Genomic DNA, 22,322 nt, shown 5'->3' on the forward strand with positions numbered 1-22,322 from the left:
CAGTGAATAATCGATTGGATGATAACAATGATGCGCATCAATGGTGTATTTATACCATAATTGAAGCACTGTAAGTATTGCTAATAAAAGTATACATTTCATGACGTACTCTGATCACATCGCAGATTTAGTAACATTCGAAATAAACGCTATCACATATAGCAATAAAGGTAATAGCAGATTCTTCAGTTCCTCTCTGTTGATGTTATTTATGATATTGTTTACCATAATATTTTTGTTGCTCTAGGTAAATAAACTGTCTTGGGAGTAATTCAATCCAACTCGTCAAAATACTATTATGTGGGGCATGGAAATAAAATGGAATGCATAAGTATATTTAACATATGCACAGATAGCACTTTGTGCGCAAAGCGTTAGCATCATATTGTAAACAAAAACGTCAGCGACGATACTGCAGACATTACCACATATATAACTTGATTTTTATGAATGGAGTTCCGTCTAGGATTACAAATCCGAAGCTCATTAAGAAAATAGAGCAAAAACTCAACAAAAACATAAAAGACAAAAAAAATTGTTAACAAAATGAAATAAGAAAAAACAAAACGAAAAAGAATTAGCCCACACCAACAGAAAAATTCAATTGCACAGATATATTAAAAAATATAATACCTGAAGTAAGGCTGGTCCCATCACTGGAACTATAAATCCTTGATACATGAAATCCAGTAGTTGTTGTTTTATTAAATCATGTGCCACTTGTACGACTGCATTGCAAAATTCCAAGGAATTCATGAATAATGTTAGTTCCGGTATTTCTGTAACATCATCCGGTGTTATCCGATTCCAATCGACTGAATTAATTTCTAACGTGTTCGGAAGACGTGAATATAAGCCACCAAGTCCGGTCACTAATAGTGGACACATCGATGAGTATTGTGCAATATATGTTCCGACGTTAGAGTTTTTCTGCGATAGTGACATACATAATAGCAGAGCATCGCGAGCTTGGTGACCCAATGTACCTTCGCGGTGAACGTACGGTATAAGCAGCGAGAATATAATGAAACTGAAAAGGAATTTGAAAGGGAAAAAATAAGTAATGAATATTCTACTGAAATGCGAGATATGGTTGAATACGTTTGAATGCTCTCGTTATATTTTATTGGATATAATGATAAATTTTTTCTTCGCGCATAGAAGGTAAGGGAATTTGTTTTTTTTTTTTCAAAAGTAAATCGTTTCCAGAAAGGACTTAGTGTTGCAAACATACAAGGTGATTACCCAAGAGACAACAACTGATAAGATAAATCTTCTAACATCAACAGTTATTTTGGATTTTAGTAACAACAAAAATTACATACTACTTTAGTCATAGGCCTAACATTAAGTTACAAAGGTTTGTAACCATACATATATTTACAAAACTCCTAGATCACAGGATATCATGCTTTTTCAAATGTTTATCTATTTCTTTGCTAATTTCTTAGTATCTTCGATTGTGCTCGTTGCAGAAATTCATTTGAATTTGAATGCCGTATATCCAAACAGGTTAATTTATCGCTTTACAAAGGAAAACCTTGCACTCCAGACTAAATTTTGACATCTGGTTTATTAATGAAAGTTTCTAATCTTCATCCTCATCTCGATCCGCTTTGGCTTCAATATTCCATTTCCAGGCTAGGTGTCTATCGAGGTGACCATCTAAATTTCTAATTTCCTTACTTTCAGGCTGATGCACTCTATTTAATTTAATCTACAGACATGTCTTTTTAAGGTTTTGTGTAAACACAAAACCTTATTAAAATCGGTTTACTGTCTGTCTGTCTGTCCGTCTGTATGTCCGTATGTATGTCTGTCTGTCCGTCACACGCATTTTTCTCGAAGACGGTTACAGCAATTGGCACCAAATTTGGTAGAAAGGTGGAAACTGTGAACGCTCACGCATATAGTGAGTTACATCCGTTTACATCGAATTTAAGTGGGGTCCCCATACATGCAAAAGGGGGGTGAAAAATTTTTTTTTCATCAAATATAGTCATGTGGGGTATCTAATTAAAGGTCTCGGTTAGTACTTTTCGAAGCCGGTCTTAGTTTTGACATTTGTTGAAAAGGTGGGGAGTGCGGGGAGTTGAAAGTGGTCATTTCTTTAACGAACCCATTCTCAGAAACTACCCAACCAAAAAATCTGAAAAAAATCGGGGGGCTGCCACTATATGGTGCCTAGGCTCCGAAATACCCTCCATACCGATACCTGTTAAAATAAAGTTAATAATAGTACATTACTAGATTTTTTAGTAATTGACAAGAAAACCCCCCTTAAGTTCACTCTAGAATCACGAAATTTTGCAGCAATGTAGACTACAGTATAGAGCATGATTTGGTGAAAATCACACTATTAATAACAAAGTTATACTAGGTCAAAACTGTCGCTTCCCTGCAAATTCAAGACTATGAATGTCAATATCACTTAAAAGTGTAAATTTTCATATAATATATGCATATTTTACGTGCTACATGCTAATGAGACATACTCAAATCTCTTTATAAAGGAAATACACAAAACCTTTCATACCTGAAGCGCTGAGCTTCCGGTTTCCCGACTTGTTTCAATGTAAAAATGATGTAATGAAGTTCATTCGCTTTTATTTTCTAGTCTTTAAGGCATCTCCTTACTTGCTCCAGAAGTTTTGCAAATGCAGGTTTCCCTGAATTGAGCCATTTATTTTAAAAGTGGCATAACTCACTTTATTTCTAAATTGAGATATTTAGGAGTTTGCGTTTTAATATGTTTAAAAATATTGATGGCAAATTTTGAAAAGATTTACTGAGACTTGTTATCTCATATTTTTCCCCAATATAAATAATTTTGTGTAGCAGTTGGAAAATCACTATTTTTTCATTATGTGAAGTGACTGACACTTTCGAAATAAACAGTTTACAAAAATTATTGATTATATTAATGTTATTTTATTTTACTGAGATGATGTTTCGGAAGCGCAGTGATTTAAATTGGAGTTCGTGAGTAAATTAGAGATACAATAATAGTAATTTATATCATGTATTTCACATACAGGTTTATTTATGTTAATATTAGTAAAAATCAAAAATAACTAGTAAATGTTGAAACACCACTTATTAATGGATAATTATAATGTAATCAATATAAAAGTTATGAATAAGAGAGATTCAATCCTAAGAACTCATATTTTGTTTCAAATGTGTAATTATTGGAGGTGAATACTGAAGCAAGGCCACCATGTTTTTATATTTTGCTGAAGTAACAGGACGCGAACCATCGCGAATGTGAATAACACTTAGGTCGTCCTCTTTTTGTTGACAAGTACAAAGTTAGAACTTTATCTTTTTCATCTTAAGTTAGTCTATAACATATTCTGCAGGGGATAGCATGGTAGAAGCTTATCCATTGAATTTTTAGCCAATTAACACCATTTCTATTAGACTAAAGTCAATATCATTGAATAAGGGTGAATGGGCTGAAATTAAGAAGGATTTCTCACAAGCTAATACACTTGCATTTTCATATATTAAATAATCAATTTCATATGTTAAACGATTTCTTAGTTTTCTAGTTTCGGGGTTTTTTTCGCTTAACTATAGCTTTTAAAAGAAGATTAGTTGTCGATTAAAAGAACTTATTTTATCTCCACATTTTTTAACTCCAACTGCATTTTTTTGGGGAGAAATAAGTTTATAATTTGTTGCTACATATTTTTGCCACTATTTATTTTATCCTTACTAAAGTTTTGACGGCAATTGCTTTCGTTCCTGCATTATGTTTTACGTATATGGCGAATTTCGTTTTCTAATGACCCCATAAAAGTACTTCCTTCATCTGATAAGACCACTCTGGGGAATGTTTCTCAAAAATACTAATATGTATTGAAAGTCATTTAATCCCATAACTAAAATAAATATACTTTGCCTGATCCACTGTCTCATCACATCATATAAAAGTAAAGTAAATTGATATCATGATGATGATGATGATGATGATATAATATAAACTGCTAAACTGCACTATTCTTTCCCTTTAAAGGTGTGTTTGTTCACTGATCATAAATCATACTGAAAATAATTTATAACCATACTTCACTTCACAAAACATTGATTCTACGCCTTTTCCGCTAACCCCGGCAATTGATTTTCAGAATCACGTGACTTCCACTTTCAAAATAAACATGTTTGTTATACCGTTAACTAATAAAGCTTCCTTGGAAGAAAATCTTAATAATACTTGATATGTTCAATCCGATTTTTTTTTAAAAAGGGTAGATAAGCATGATGATAATAGCCCATGGAACTTAGTCGGAAGAACTTTTTTATCATTTATGCCAAGTTGTCTCAATTGACCCGTGTTTTTCATGGAATCCAAACTGTCTTTACCAGGCTGGGGAATCATTGTAATTATAAATATCTTCCGAGAATTGGGAAAGTAATTTAGTCGAAGTATCCCATTAAACCATTCTTTGATCACTATCGTGGTGATTTTTTCATAGCCACGCGGTTTTCAGTGGTTGATATGGTTTCTTATGACACTAGCGAAGCGTTTGGTTTTGAATTTAAGAAATTTGCGTATCAGCAGAATTGGGGTGGAAGACACTTTGCTGGTGATGAGCAAGGACTATGTCTACATCTCTTCTTACTCAATCTCCATTTTGCAGTTGAATATGAGATTGTATTATCTAGGGGCGTATTTTTTAGTGGCTTTCCATAGTCACCATTCGGATCAACACAGGTTTGCGAAGTTCTCTCATGACATCATCTATTTTGTGTAGTAGAATTTCATTAAGTGCAATTTCGGCTTAGCAGATGGACATCGGTATTTCTGCCATTCGCGTCGAAACTTCCTTCTTTTCATTCACTGGACGTTCGATTTGGGTCGAAATTCTTAACAGCTTTGATGTTGATTGAGCATTAAATTGAAATGTAGGTCTCGCGCGAATTGTCCTTTTTGTTAAAAGTATTGGGTTAGGTTGATATATGAGAGCTGACATATTTGCGGTATTGCATTCAGTTGGTCTTTTTCCGATGTGAGATTGCGGTGATCCTGTCCATATTGCAGGGGCTTGTTTATACAGACTATTACTAAAGAATTATCTGATGATGATTCGAATGACGGTTGCGCTTTTATTTTATCGTGGTTCAAAATTTCGATAATCCCGAACTCTGTAAAGTCTGTGATTATGCAATGCTCCGTAGACATTAAGCGTAACTGTTACCTTTGGTTAGAGCCGTTCATAATTACTTGCTATTTGGTGTTGATAGTCTCGATACGTAATCCTCGCGCTTGGCACTATAATCTGAAGAATTTCAAAAATTTGTCTGAAAGGAACCTTAGTGGATAATAGATTACAGATATGGTGAGGGTTTCTTCGCAAATTTCCAGCCAAACTAATGTAGGACGTAGTGTTTCATGTGCTGCTTGATCAGAATTCCGCTCTCAAATGAATTCCTGTTAGCATGATATCGATTATATTGTTAGCTAAGAAGTGTTAAATTTCTAATTTATGTTCGCATTTTAGTGACCAATTTTAATCTCGTTGATTTGTGAGGTAGAAAAATTTTTATCACTTGCTTTTGGTTACGAATCAGGTCTTGTAACATACCTGGTATTAGCGTAATGAATTGAGTCATGCAATCCTTTAAGTGTATGAGCTGATATGATACTTTAATGTTTTGAGGTTGCTGATTGGAGATTGATGATTCAACCTGTTTTTCTCCCTAAGGTATTTATGTTGCTGAATTCAGCTGATGAGTTTTACTCCGATTTCAATACAGACGAGTATGATATGTTTCTGCTAAATTATAGTTCGTTCCGTTCATTGATGATTGGTACACAATTTAGTTTCACACTGCGTTATGATGTTTTTTCTGATGCACAATTGCTGCATTTTTTAGTTTGAGGGTCACTTTTGTCTTTGGCACGCGACATGCGATGAAGATCTCCGCAAGCAACACATACACTAGACAATGTGCAATAGCTTCTTATAATCCCAACGCCTTTGTAATTAAGGCATTGTACTGTACTGTTCTTTAACTGTTACTCTGCGATATAGGCGCTAGCGAAGATCGATATTGGGATTTTGATTCTTATTGAGATTTTTCTTTGTGGTGTTTGTGGTGTACTATCATATTATATTTCTAATGTTGAATTTCTAATTCTTCTAATTCTAATTAGAGCATCTTCGACTTCGTCGATATTCACTTTCGGCTCTATTACCTCGATTATGACTATCGATCGTTTATCGGTTTTGAGCTGATACATAGAATAATTTTTTTTCCATTGACATCCAAGATGGCGACCTGAAGCTGTTTTCCTTTCAAAATTTGAATTTCTGTTTTACATTTGTATATTGCCTTCTCAAATTGGAATGGTGTGAAAAATGTTTACCTATTGATTGATCCGAATTTTCTCCCTTAAATATATAGGTGGAGCCATCTACATTGTCAATTTTCCGTCAATATATTTGAGACCTTCTTAATCACCTTATTTTTGATATCAATTATCATTTACATTTTTAGAGGTGGGATTAAAACCAATTGAGTTATTGTAAATTTTTACGATTTTCCCTCCGACTTCATCATGGTTCTTGAATGTTAGTCATCTTTGGCTTTTTCATCCTTAATGGTATGTCACAGCGATTAGTAAGGGATCATCGCTTCAAAATGATGTGACTGCATTCAACTTATTGCTTTATTTCAATCTAGTTATGAAAGAGCGCTTCAACAGTTATATTAAGTACTGCTGAAATAGTATCCAATTATCTTGAAGATTTTAAACTTGGTTAAATGCGTCTCTGAGTTAGCGATATATATCAATATATCAACCCTATTTTGAATTTGAGTTGGATAGATAATGTCTTTTGAGTCAAATACTAGTTTTAGTTGAGGAAAACGCATGAGAGAGTGGACGACCTATCTTGGAGCTGGTGCTAATACTTAAGCAAGCTTGTAGCATAACATGAAAATTCTTTTATCAAATATAACACTGTCTGCAGAAGATTGCTCAAAGTTAATTTAAAACTTTTATTAGAGAATTTCGACATGTAATTATGATAGCATGCTACTAAATTTTGTCCGAAGGCAATCAGGCCGCTTTAAACGCATCTTTTGAGTAAGAGAACTTGATCATTTATACATGTAAATCTATTTATTACAGAGTCACTCTACGTTGCGGTTTTTCAAATGAGAGCATTCATACGTAATCCTATTCAACTATATAACACTTACTTTGTACTTCCTTGGCCATGCTGTTGACTTGACGAAAAGAAAAATAAATCAAGTAAATGTACATTTTGCATTAAAATAACACATAATTGATTCAACAGTATCACAAGTCGCTTTTCAATATCAGGCGGAAAGATCTCGCCTTGGCTCGATGCTAATATCTTCAGAAGCGGTCTTAGAAATGGTTCATGGACAAGAAGTTGGTGTCTTGAATGACTCACTAGAAGCTCATATAATTTAAGTTGTTCCAAACGAACAGCATTGGCATAACGTCCTGTCGATATTCCCCATTCATATAATTTATCCAATAGATTTTCACTTAGTAGATATTCCAAACATGGTGCTGGCGGTGTTTGGTTTGAATTCGGTAACGTGACTTTACTGCAATGATGTAATTCCACCAGAAGCAATGTTACCATGAAGTCGAGATGAGAAACAACTCCGAACACATCGTCATGCGCTGATGGTTTCTGAGGCTGAAATTAGAAAGACAGAAATATAACTTTATTTCATGCAATAGCTTTTTATGGGAGATTGCAGGGAGAGACATATATGGTATACTAAGATTGCTTGTTAATTCATATCATTTTTGACGTATTATAATTCTAAACTGTTGTGGAAAAGTAAAAGTAGATTAGATAAAATTAAAATTCAAATTAAAAAGTAAATTCGATTATCCTCTATAATTTCAAATTATTTTAAAATATTACTTTTTATCTGTTTCGATTTTCGGTCCCCTTTATTGCACGACCCTGCTAGTACTCAGTGTACCCGATTGCATATAAATAAAACTATTCTTGCCATTCGACGCGATGAAAGATAAGTCAACGATTAGTGCATGCCATGCTATTGTCACGTTCATAAACTGCGCAAATTGCAGTGAGCATTTTAAGTATGTTAGAGCTAAGAGATCATAAGAACGTTCCTTTAATAATGAATTCAGCGCTATGGTGGACGGCTGCCGTTGATAAATATTGGGACAAACATGTTTAAAATTCCAAGTAGATGCTGATAAGCGCAATCTGACTATCGCTCTTGAAACAAGTGTATACATACCGAACATGTTTAGGTACGAAATTGACCGATAACCCGATTATAATTGCATTGATTATTCTTTGTAGAATTGATTTTGATTATTCTTTGCAGAAGAAAATCAATCCTTGCTTGAAATGAAAGTATGATTTCATTTATCCTTATTATTTCATTAACTTTGCATACATATACGAAAAGTTATTACGCATTGTGTGTACAAAAGCTTTATCTCGAAGATAAAATACTTGATAAAATAGCTACATATTCACATGTCTGTGAAGCAGATACTAAAGGCACTAGACAAATTGCTATTTCATTAGGTTAAATCACGTTCGTGCGCTGCAATATTGTGCATTCTTCATGCAAAATAAAGTCATTAATGTTTCATTTCAATAACATTACCTCACTTTTGGCATAACGTCTATCACTAACTGGAGAATGGGCATCCTTTGGTATACGAGTAGTAAAAAAGCCTTGAAGTTAATATGATCAAATATTTCGACACTTTCTTAGCTCGAATTCTAACGTAAACAACATTTCGTGTTCGTGATCAATTCATGCAAAAGTCATGCATCAACAACATTAAGAGGATACCAACTTCGTATCGGTCCATGTGCATATTCGCATAAGTAAAGCATAACATAACACCACACTTATTATAAGCTTTGATAAAATTAAAATCTCGGGAAACACAATACTTTATGAAATTTTCTAATTATCGCATCTCTTATTATCAGAAATAAAAAATATCGTATTTTTCTCTGATTCCGGTCGTCAAAAGGGAGGGAGGAAAAGGGCCCAACGTATTCTCAGAATACCGAAATAGAAACTTTGCAAAAATTAAAATGATACAATCAATCGTGAGGAAGGGGGCCTATAATTTCCTTCTTACGACCATGGGAATGTGTCATAGCGAGAATCATTATCATCAACGGCGCAACAACCGGTATCCGGTCTAGGCCAGCCTTAATAAGCAACTCCAGACATCCCGGTTTTGTGTCGAGGTTCACCGATTGGATCTGTCTCGTCTTCTTTCTCTACCATAGATATTGCCCTTATAGACTTTCCGGGCTGGATCATCCTCATTCCATACGGATTAAGTGACCCGCCCACCGTATCCTGTTGAGCCGGATTTTATCCACAACCTGACGGTCTTGGTATCGCTCATAGATTTCGTCGTTATGTAGGCTACAAAATCGTCCATCCTCATGTATGCGACCAAAAATTTTTCGGACGATTCTTCTCCCGAACGCGGCCAAGAGTTCGAAATTTTTCTTCCTAAGAACCCAAGAATCCGAGGAGAACATGAGGACTGGCAAACCTTTGACCCTATGGTGAGATGCTTCGAGCGGAACAGTTTTTGTAAGCTGAAATGGGCTCTATTGGCTGCCAACAACCGTGCGCGAAGTTCATCGTCATAGCTGTTATCGGTTGTGATTTTCGACCCTCGACCCGGTCTCAAAGTTGTAGTTTCTTGTCTTTATTCTTCCCGTTTGACCAATGCGGTTTGATGTTGTTGGTTGGTTGGTTTTTGGTGCTGACTTTGCCACCATATATTTTGTCTTGCCTTCATTGATGTGCAGCCCGAGATCTCTCGCCGCCGGGGCGATCAGTTTGCAGGATCATACCCCTCGCATTTACATCAGCATCACAGATCACTTTTTCCGCGCCCAGGTTAAAGAGGACGCATAATAGGGCACCCCCTTATCGTAGACCATTTCTGATGTCGAATGGTCTTGATAGTGATCCTGCTGCTTTTATCTGGCCTCGCACATTGGTCAGGGTCAGCCTAGTCAGTATTATCAATTTCGTCGGGATACCAAATTCTCTCATGATCATATACAGTTTTAGCTTGGCTATACTATCATAGGCGGCTTTAAATTCGATGAAAAAATTGTGCAACTGATGTCCTTATTCCAACAGTTTTTCTATCGATTCCCGCAAAGAAAATCTGATCTGTTGCTGATTTGCCTTGAGTGGAGCCTCTTTGGTATGGGCCAATGATGTTCTGGGCGTATGGGGCTATCCGGCCTAGCAAGATAGCGGAGAATATCTTGTAGATGGTTCTCAGCAACGTAATACCTCTATAATTGCTGCACTGTGTGATATCTCCCTTTTTATGTATAAGACAGATAATGCCTCTTTGCCAGTCGTTAGGCATTGATTCGCTGTCCCACACCTTGAGCACGTTGATGAACCACTTGGTGTAATATACCGCCTCCATATTTAACCAATTCGGCTGCAGTTCCATCGGCGACTTATGATTTTTAAGCCGATGAATTCAGAAATGTTTCTAGAAATCTTTTGGGGGATACCTAAAAAACGGACGCTGGACTCATAGACTGTACATTGAGAAGTAAATTGAATGAAAAGAAGTAGAAATTAAATATGAACTATCTAATGTCATCAGAGGGTACGGTAGGTATAGGACAATTTTACGTCACTTTATCTTAGATTACTCTTCCAACTGTCCTCAATTTAGTACAATACTATAACTTAGGGCCCGGGATCACGCATACAAATCTTTGTATGTTCACAATTTGCAAAAAAGGGAGCAGAATAGGAAAAGCCGCTATGAAATTTGAGGTTTGATTAAATTGAATTCTCAAGGTTGAGCTAGAATCAATAGGAATATTGTGCCGGAGAGTCAAACTCAGGAAAGTCAGAATAATCCGGCGAGGGAACTGGAGAAAGGCGATGGGACATTAGTATTTACCAAGTGACCAAAAGTGATTTGAAAGTCACCCAAAACCAAAGTCAAGACAAGCTTAGAATTAAAACCAAAAAAAAAAAAAAAAACGAAAAAGAACGTACTTTTGAGATGAGTGAATAATAATAATGATAATCGTTGGCACAACAATCTATATTGGATCATGGCCTTGAAGTGTGTTAGAGCACTTCATTCAAGACCGTAACGGTACACTACAGTACACTGTAGGAGGCATTACGCTCGCCCGAGATTATTACCTTGATTTGACTCAGGTACTCATTCGCAGCTGAGTCGACTGGTATCCAACGTTAAATCACGATACAAATCCCACTGCCGTCAGCGAGCTTTGAACCGCGACCTTCCGTACGACAGCCTTGTGCTCTAACCACTCAGCTATCCGGACATATCCGGGATGAGTGAATAGTAATGAATTAATATCACATGAAAACTCTCCGTATCACAAATTTTCCTTCCAAAGGGGCGAGGATGTTAAAGTAGGGGACCCCAAAAGCCTCGCATCATCAAAGTCTAAGACCGGAGAGACATTGGTTAAGAATATGATCCGTCATAGGTTTTCCGTATTAATAGCGGCACTTTAGTTTCAACCGCGCGATTCGCTCGATATTGTTTCATTTGCAAACTTAATTCCACATGGCATTTTTGGAAGTTTCTCACCGTTTTCCCTAATTTGATATTTCACATTCTGGTCCGGTGACACGCGAATGTTGGTTAATGGCATGAGAGAGACTGTAGTGTCAAAAAAGACAGGCTATTTTTAAAGATGAGTGATCCTGCCTACAGCGGTAAAATGATTATGGTGTAAGGAAGGTAGAAATATATCCCAACGTCCCGAAAAGCATTTTGCGAAGCTGCCATTAATGTTTCTCGGGACCGCCCATCCCAGTCACTAAGTACTAACGAAAGTTGCTAACACAGATGTCAACTAATTATCAACGACGGAAGAAATCGTATCACATATCTACATACTAAATCTCGCTTATGGCAAAGTTTATTTTATCCGAAAATGAAAATGAGACGGAAACTGGATTTCGGCGCGCAGGGTGCTAGCTTGGCACTTCAAGTATGAAAGGTTTTGTGGATTTGTCTTTTAAAATATATGATTGTACAACAATCCTATTAAGATAACGAAATATCAAGCAACATTATGGCATTAAGTTTTATGTTAAATTTGAAGAGACTGTGAATGTGATTTCTGAACAATAAAAAACAGACTTGCCTATGTTCTTTATCAAGGACCAATGTTTTTGTTGCCAAAAATTATGTCGGTATAGTCAAGAATTGGTCGAAAATGAGCCCAATTTGTCTTGCTAAGAGCCCAAGTCTCCGCGGAATACATGAGAACTGGCAAGATCATAGTCTTGTGCAGTAAAAGCTTTAATCCTACGGTGAGACGTTTCAAGCGGAACAGTTTTTTAAGCTGAAATAGGCGCTGTTGGTACCCAATGACCGTGCGCGAGTTTCGTTGTCGTAGCTATTATCGATTGTGATTTTCTAGCCCAGATAGGAGAAATTATCAACGGTATCAAAATTGTAGTCTCCTATTATTAGTTTCCCATTTGACCAGTACCACTTAATATTGTTGCCACGTTGGTTTGTGCCGCTACCACCATATATTTCGTCTTGTCTCCCTTAATGTGCAGCCCAAGATCTCGCGCCAATCGGGGATATCAATATCGTCAGCATAGACCTTAAAGAAGATGGTGCCTCTCTCATATACCTCAGCATCACAGACCACTTTTTCCAGGGCCACACTGAACAGAATGTATGATAGGACATCTCCTTGTCTTAGACCGTTGTTGATGTCGAATGGTCTCGAGAGTGATCCTGCTGCTTTTATCTGGCCTTGCATGTTGCAGGGTTAGCCTAGTCAGTCTTATAAATTTCTTTGGGATACCGAATTCTCTCATAATCGTGCACAGTTTTACTCTGGCTATGCTATCATAGGTTGCCTTGAAGTCAATGAAAAGGTGGTGCAACTGATGGCTTTTTAATCGCTTGCCACCGAGAGAAAATCTGATCTGTTGCTGATTGGCCTGGAGTGAAGCTTCTTTGGTATGGGCCAATGATGTTCTGGACGCATGGGGCTATTCGGCCTAGCAAGATAGAGGAAAATATCTTATAGATGATACTCAGCAACGTGATACCCCTATAATTGCTAAACTGCGTGATATCTCCCTTTTTATATACGGGACAGATAATGCCGCTTTGCCAGTCATCAGACTTTGATTCGCTGTCCCACGCCTTGAGCGTAAGTTGTCCCGTTCAGAAAATCATAATGGATGATCTTTTAAAATTTAGCCGTGTATTTGAAGATTTGCACATAAGAAAGATTGCTTCCCTTAGCAGTTTTAAAACGATATTTTTTTTTTAGAAAACGTAAAGGTCGTACTGTTCATATACTGTGTAACATTTTGCTATCTGGGAGCCTAGATCTTACTTCCGGAATTTATCTGGTGGTTGGTTGGTATACATATTTCACAGCTGGATGGCATGCATTCAATAAAATGTTTAATCCATTTGTTCTTGCTTTTCTTGCTTTCGTAACCTGCGGGTACTGCAACCCTACTTTGGTAACAAGTTTTCTCCTAAACATTTTTCTCAAAATTTGATCAACATGCACGATTTTTACTAACTGCCTGATACTGTATTCATAGAGGAGTCGCTCAATATTAGGATTTACCTATTTACAGCATTATTTTTATCTTTTTTTTACTCGCCTTTCCTATTTGTATTCTCTCCATTGTATGTTTTGAAGCAAGAAAATTTAAACTACCAAAAGTGACAATAATATGTCATATGAACTCACTATCAGTGTTCGCTGGTTAATTCAGTAACCACTTTAACGATATAGTGTAACAAATACCCTGTGCGTGTTGCTATTGTTGGATTAATGAAAGCGCGTGAAAGAGTGAAGACTTTTAACATTCTTAGGCCGATTATAAATTAACGAATGTTTAGTGCACTAAACGACTTAAGAACCACATAGTGCCAGGAGAAATGAGGTGGCATATACGATTAGCTCCTGAATAAATCACAACCCTTGCCGCATGCAGAAAATCGACTTTTCCGATTCAAATTTAGAACTGAGAATAGCCTTGCGCATTATTCATGATCACCTAGAGCTAAAAATCTACAAACGATAAGCGTGTCATCCTTTTACTCAGAAATTAAATGCTATCAGTTTGGAGAGCATAAAAATGCTGAAGCGCCTGTACGATGCGAAATTATTATAAACTTTCGTTTACAGATTTCCTCTTATTCAGTGCTGTACGATAACCGGGTGAAAAATTTCCGGTTTGATAAAGAAAAATCGTTTTTTTTTGTGGTTTTTTTTCTATTTTATTTTTCAATTTGATCTCAATGAGGACTTATGCACTTTCCATTACGGGCTCATATTTGGTGATACCGTCTGTTATAGTGTGAATCAGACCCCCAAAATACGCATTTACAATTTTTTCTACCTCCTTACCATTTTTCGAGATTAGGAAACAAATGATAGTCGCTGGGGATAAATCTAGCGAATATGCTAAATGAGAGAACAATTCGAACTTCAGCTCGTTGATTTAGCCATTGCAACAATCTACGTATGGACGGGGGCGTTGTGATGAAGACACCAGAGTTTTTTTCTTGGCCAGATGCTGTCGTTTTTTTGCGGTTTATCCTTCAAACGGTGCAATAATCTTGTGCAATATTTCCCAATGATGTTTTTATCCTTCTGTAGGTAATCAATCAAAATACTTTCTTCTACGTCTCAAAAAACAATCGTCATAACCTTAGTCACCAAAAAAATTGTTTTTATTTTCTTTGGCGTTGGTTGACCTGTCCAATCCATTGTTTTGACGTTGTTTGGTTTTGCCAAATTCGCGATCGAAACAGTTTTCCGGCCCAACTTCTGGCCTAAAGTTAACAAATGCGATCCTTTACTACAACTGATTTCGACAGTTGTGACCCCAACAGGAGGTCCTGAACTTGATCCATCATCAGTAAACCACAGTCTTTCAATTTTGAATTTATTTTTCTTTGATTAGAATTGATGTTTGACCTTTCAAATATAAGTATTTAGTGATGATACGTTTCTTTGCTTTCTCCATTTTCACACACAACTATGACGTTGTTTTCAATAAGCTCTCAAATGTGTAGTAACAGAGCAACTGACCTAGTCAGGGATAGAAAACCAATAGACCTCCTGGTGCCATTTCTTAATCAAATGGGCAACTTTTCACCTCGTCCTCGTACGGCACCCAGCATTGAAGAAGAGGAAAAGTTGTCCTCGAGACATCGGTATTTGTAAATAACTTTAAATAACAACTTAGTGAATAGTAAAATATGCGATATTGCTTCATTTCATCGACCGGCACCGATGGCAACACATGTTTTCTTGTCCATAAAGAAATAAACGAAAACATCTGGAATAAAAGCAATAGAACATGAAGCAAACAAATCGGAAGCTGGGCGCTTCAGGTATAAAGGTTTTGTGTTCATCTTATGTGAAAAACTTTCTACGCACATCTTTCCATTCGTATATGGCTAAAATCCTAAAATATTAATTCATATTTTTTTTCAAACTACAAGAAATACGTACAGAGTGCGTACGGTATTTGAGGACATGCATATATGTCGCTATAATTTCCCGAAATCATTATTTTTCTTTCTTTTTCAGATAAGACATGGAGGACTACAACTTAACTCAGGAAATGAAGAAACATGCGATTATCGTCGCTATATGTGCAAATCACGCCGATTTAGAAATCTCTAACTTTCTCAAGTGCGCTCGTTAATCCGTTCATAAGGTTCGCCGTGAATTGGAAGAATCGCGGGGGGATACAGAATCAATTGCAAAACGCAAAAAACAGGTGCGACTTTCTGACACTGTCCGATCTGCAGAATTTATTCAAAAAGTGCAAATGATCATTGACGAGGACCCTTCAAAACCAATGTCCAAGAAGATCTTCGGTATAAATCCTACGTTTTGCGCAGACGGCAGTTTATATCGAAGCAAACAAGGGAACAGCGAGTCATCCGATCAAAACGCCTTCTAACCAAAATTAAACTCCCTGAAGCGCCTGAGATTTCATGGTTTTTTTCCGATGAAAATTTTTTTAACCAAGACCAAAAGGTCAACCGCAGAAATGACAGATGGCTCTGTTACGATCCTACAGAGGTTCCTGTTGCCATGCGCACGAAGTTTCCAGCTATTGTTATGGTTTTGGGTGTTGTGAGCAACAAAGGACATGTCATGCCACCTCACTTCTTCCCTCAAGGACTGCATACATCGAGGTTCTGCTGCATACATCGAGGTTCTAGAGACAGTAGTGAAACCCTGGATTGATAGTGTTCGCGGTGACAGGCCATGCATCTTTCAACAAGACTCTGCTCCTTCACACAAAGCGATGGCGACACAAAATTGGATGGCTGAAAATTTACAGTCGCTGAAAAACAGCAGAAGAGAAACTCGCCAGAAAAAGGAGACAATTAATTGAAAATCAGTTAATGATGATGGGAATAATGACGCAATTCCACAATTTCACTGAGATGAACTATGGTATTATACATATTCTCCTAGATACATCCAGGCATCGAATTCAATAAATGAAAATCGAATCCAAGTTTTCTTACTTCCTAAGAGTGAAAAAATTATAGCTCAATAGTTCAATCAATAATCTGATCTTATTAATTCTAATAGTTCCGGATTATATCTTTCTCAATTCTTTACTCTTAACTTCTGATTCGATTAATGAATCCTAAGCAACACTTCACTCCACGCAACAATAAATTGACCAGTCAATTTTACTTTCAATAGAGCCTGAAAATATTCGTGCAGAAAGAGAAAACCATAAAATTGTTTTAAAGGACTAATTACGTTAAGTACGTAAGCTGTAAACGAAACGAAACGCTTTGTATGTCTCTGGTTACAGATAATTACTCTTGGCGCTAAACGTCTCGCTTACCTACTTACTTCCATGAAGCTAAACGGCCTGAATGGAATCCAATAAGCACAAAAATATTACAAAATCAATAGAGGAGAAACTAGTTTCAAACGAAAATATATTGCTGTATGGCATAAACAAAGGAGAATGATAAATGTTAAACCAATTAAGTAATGAACTAGTTCACCGAATTGTGAGTTAAATCCTTCGACAGTAACATAGATATTATCTTTAAAATGTTAACGTATGTATAATAGATACATATAAGAACTTTTCAAAATGAATTATGAACTTGAATTAAATAAAAAAAACTAAAAAACGTCATCAAGCTAGAAGATGGAAGACATCTTTAAAACTCTTCGTTAACACATATAATTATCGAGAAGATAGATAATACAAAATTCTTGAGAAAAGCAACTTGCTAAGAAATATTCCCCATTTTTTTCCATTTCATATAAGTATATGCGAATATAAATATAATATTTTGTTAACATCACGATTGATATCACGACGATATTATAGATTTTTGTAATATGAAACGATTGAAAACTTAACAAACTACATTCAGTGGTTTCACAATAATATCGACGGAATGATGACGATAATGCCGAAAACTTCGTAACTCCTATCCATATAACAAATATACTAAAAGAAAAATATTTTTACAAGTTACAGTAAACCAGTTCTTGACAAAATCGTAACGACCATTCTTTCTTTGATATAAAATAGATTTCAATCAATAAAGATAATTGGAATGAACACCGAAACTCAAAGAATGACAACTTTGTTGTCTAATTATAGAAATGAATAACACGATGTGTGTAAACTTCTAGCTTTATTGAATGAACTGAAAAGTGAAAGTAAAAGGCAATATGAATAAATCAATATGGGTAATAGATATGGCAATATTTCTTCTAGGTAAAAAGGAGAAAGAAGTTCCTTTTTCCACTATTGGCACGAGTGAACCTTGAAAGTTCATTGTTGCTATAATTGTGTTGACACAACCATTACCTGTGACGATACTTATTCGTTAAAAATTAATCATTAAGAAGTATATGACTCAATAGTGTTCAAATTATTGAAACTTATAATCAAAATATGTCTGCCGAAAGAGCGACTTCTAAAGGCAGAGCGATTTCGTGCTCCCAAATTACCAAAATTTAATATTTTGGTCTAATTTTAGGTTATATCATAAGATTGTAAATAGATGAAATCGGTTCATTCAATTTTTCTCTATGCTACTCCGCGCATCAAAAATGTTTTCAAACAAGTTGGTAAATCGGAAGCTCGGCGCTTCAGGTATGAAAGGTTTTGTTTGCTTCTTTTGTGAGTATATCTGAGTGCAGAACTATCCCATTTGTACGTAGTCATGTCAGACTACTCACTTTAGTGTGATATTGATATTTAGTTGCAGTAAATTTACATGGTAAAGTTAAAGTTACTATAACTTTGTTAGTTATAGTATGATTTGGATCAAACTTGGAGATAATATGCTTCATATTATATTCTATACCCACTTTCATAACTCTGGGATAAACCTAAGGAGGGGTTTTATTCAATTTGCCCAAAAAACATGGAAATATACAATTATTAACTTAATTTGAGCGGATATCGATATATATAAAGGCAGCTTCGTGATTTTTTTCAGACTTTCCGGCTGGGTAGTTTCTGAGAATGGGTCTGTTAGAGAAATCATCGCTTTCCATCCCTCCCACTCCCCGCCTTTGTAACAAATTGCAAAACTAAGACCGACTTCGAAAAGTACTAATCAAGACCTTTCAATTGATACCCAACATGACTATATTCGGTGTATAAAAATTGTACACCTCCCTTTTGCATGTAAATGGTTTCTATTCTGTTTTTTATACTACAATACAATGCAAGAGGCTTTTTAGAGGTATTTCGCGCAGTAACTAAAATCTCTTGCTCTGAAAATTTGCCGGTAATCTTGAATGCTTACTGCTACGCTTTTGGCTTATAATCTAACTCCCGTATTTGAAATAATTGAGGCTTGCTTTTTTCTATGCTTTTTTTAAAATTAGGGCACACTTTTTCCATTAAAAAATCTGCAAATTTATGCGAGGCGCATATTTTATTTTTCCACGAGTAGTGCTACAGCGCTGAAGGACTGCGGCCACCATTTTGTTTTTTTTTTATTATATTTAACGGTCTTATACAAGAAAAACAAATCCGGCAGCAAAAGAGCATGGAATGTCATCGTGTATCTTTCGTGTAGGAACGAGGAAGCTTACTGGCCGTGACCCATTTGGGTAATGTATTGGCTTGTCTATGTCGTCTGGATAGTTTTCTTGCGTGAGCTTCCTCGTTCCATGTGGCAAGCCATAAACAGCTATATAATGCAACATGCTCGCAGCCATGTGCTTGCAGCCACATAAGCACACGCCAATGCACTGCATCACATACACAGCACTAACGTCAACCCTTAGATGCGGAATTTTTCGCCTACAATTGCTGTTGACGGTCGAAGATGCGCAATGATTCTTCTTCACCATAAAAATTCGAAGTATGCGCTGGGAGTTGAATCTCCTCCTCTTGGTTTGACCATTAAAATCTCAACTTTAAACTTTAATAGATAAGCAATCAAAACTTCAAATTGATATATTTTGTCGTTTTTTAATGATTATTAAAAAAACACTCCCCTGAGCGCTTTAAGGGTAGGTTGCCCTCCTTAAAGCCAACGTTGAAAAGCAAGCATAAGGACGCAACATCAAAAACTGCGGCGGTTGAGAAAATTTATCAACAAATTCAAACAAGTACATTAACAGGTGCGTTTCGATTGTGGATTCACACTCAAGTACCATTTATCTGGTAACCATTACCGAAAGGAAAAACCGTCATGTCCGAAGACAAAGTAATAAAGAGAGAGGAAACTAAACAGATAGCCTCATTTGGAGTGCATTTTCATAATAACTGTAAATACGACGATGAAGTCGATGAAGAACACCCAAACGCGTAAAGACCAAGCCAGGCAAACTAACCGACCAGTATATAGTGCATCCAAGATTATGCCTTGTAGCTTATAGCTTATAAAAAAACTCTAAATAAAACTTCAGTTATTTTCAATTACCCAAAGCATATCAGCTTTCTTTGTAAACATTAAACTCATCGAAATTCAAACAATCAACAATTCCACTTTGCATTCATTTAATAAATTGAAGTTAATCCGAAATTAATCGATTTTAACACTCATAAAGTTCAAACAGTGAATTAATGAAAATAAACACCATTTCAAATAAGCGTGGGAGACTGAAATATCGCAATTTACACTTTCCCCGCGTCTACACACCTGTTGTTGTTATTATGCATGTATTTATAAGTAACACATAAGACGAGAAATATAGTAAGAGAACAGATATTAATCAATCGAGTTAGTGCCATTCATTCTCTTTCTCTGATTGAGTATAAAAACATGTTTTCTTCACGCGTAGTCATGCGATAGGTCCTGATTATCAAGTACAAAAAGTACAGACCTCGTTCTAAGGGACTGTTTGAGCTATAAATCTAAAGATCATCAGGATACTTTCATACAAAATCTAGTGGTCAAAATACACGTCTTTCATTCACTCACTTGTGGTTGTCGAAATACAAATCATTTCCATATACTCCAAAGTAATGGCGATATTTATTTTTTTATCTAGGAATCAGCTAAAAATTCGCTTAGTCCTTTCCAAAAATATGCTTTGCATCTGCATAAAACGTAAATTATAAGAAGTATTTAGTGCGAACTCTACTATTTTCATTTCAACACACACTATTTTTCGGCAATTTAACATTTGGAAGTGCTCCTACCCTACAGCTGATGAAGAGAAATCCTCCATACTATACATATGATAGTACATATTTTGCGAAAGAGGAGGAGACGGGGGACAACAACAGTAAGGCAAGATCGTGTCGAAAATATAAATGGTAAAGAAACTATACTTGTCGTCATTTATAATAGTCTTTAGTTTTTACAGACTTGAATGCCTTCGAAAGGCAGGTCCTTGGGCGAATTGTTGAAGCAAAGCAAGAACGAGCTACAACTATGTATTGTGCAAGCTTCTCGGTGTCCTGGTTGGTTAGGACACATACAATAAATGAACAAAGATCGAGTACTTGGTAAAATTGAGAAATGAAGCCCATTGGGAAAGCCCAAGAATGGTTGGGTTAATCCTATCGATGAAGTTCGTACATCACTACTCGGATTTCGTCCCCACCTACACGACCTAATCCACCATTGTATAAAAATGAATTGGATAACAAGATATACGGAAGAAAGTATAAATCACATAGTTGAGTTAATTTTAAGAGTTTTGCAATTTATATGTGACATAAGTTTTCAATTCAGAGGCAATAGTAGACTTTATTACGTGTATGACAGTGTTCATGGTAAGACAAGGTGATATTTTGTGAGCCTCTTGCCTCATCACTTAAACAACTTTTAGACAGGAAAAATAAAATAAACAATGAATTCAAAAATATTTTTAACGATGTATCTCACCAAAAATAGTAAAAAGCGCAATTCATGTGAATTTTCATTTTGAATACAATACATTGTCAAATGACGATCCTATAAAGACAATCTCCTTTAGCTATAATAGATAGATGACCGGGTGAAAGGTACAAACGTAACCATGACTAAGAAGTTTATGCTGTATGCATATAACAGCTTTTGCACGTACTCAACATCGACATTGTGTGATTTGCTGCTTTGAGTCAAACGCTACCATCACGACTATTATACGCCACCTGTTAAGAGTGATATCTTTCAAATTCAAAGAAAGTGTCAATGGACTATAAACACAAAAACAGAAAATATACAAAGTCGTAAAAAGCGAACATATAAACCTGTTATCTAAAAGTTAGTCATTGCCACAATCCATCTATTTAGTCTACAACTATTCATTTTTTCGCTAAAAAGTCTGGTTAGCAGCTGCTGGCTGTTGGAAATTTTTTAAGTTTGAGACAGTAACGGTTTTTATGATATTTACATAGATCTGCATGGAGAAAGATTACATATCGGTTCACTATATAAAATATTTCCATATTTGAGATACATATTGGTCGGTTATACTTCATAAAATTCTCAGGGCAGAAAATTTATGCGAAAATATGGAAATGTCCACGCTGTCATCAGGAAGAATAAAGAAATTTCTTAGAAAAAATGGTTCCATTTTTAATCAAATAATGCCAAAGAGAACAGGTTTAGTATTTCCTTTGATTGTTTATTATAATTGGTCTGTGACTGTTCCAAACAGGTCAGACGGGCTCTGAGTTGCCTTTTCTAGTGAAATGTTATTATTGTAGTAATAAAACATTAACACTTTCGAGAAACCTCTAATGAGTAACATTTTCATTTTGTTATTATATTGAAAGATAATCTAAAATTATATGACGTATAGGCCCCATATACTTCTTTT

General features: G+C 35.9%; 1 protein-coding gene across 3 annotated transcripts in view; it reads right to left on the minus strand.

Annotated features, from left to right (window-relative positions):
* LOC119647637 (UPF0518 protein GJ17503) overlaps positions 1-22,322 on the minus strand; it is a 50,107-nt gene that overhangs the window by 13,833 nt on the left and 13,952 nt on the right. For all 3 annotated transcript variants that reach the window (XM_038048698.1, XM_038048699.1, XM_038048697.1), the window contains exons 2-3: positions 7,216-7,688; positions 634-1,030 (exon numbers count right to left, since the gene is read on the minus strand). In XM_038048698.1, coding sequence (XP_037904626.1) covers positions 634-1,030; positions 7,216-7,688 — 870 coding nt within the window. The remainder of the gene's footprint in view (positions 1-633; positions 1,031-7,215; positions 7,689-22,322) is intronic.

This window comes from Hermetia illucens, chromosome 2, assembly GCF_905115235.1.
Source record: "Hermetia illucens chromosome 2, iHerIll2.2.curated.20191125, whole genome shotgun sequence".
Taxonomy (NCBI): Eukaryota; Metazoa; Arthropoda; class Insecta; order Diptera; family Stratiomyidae; genus Hermetia; species Hermetia illucens.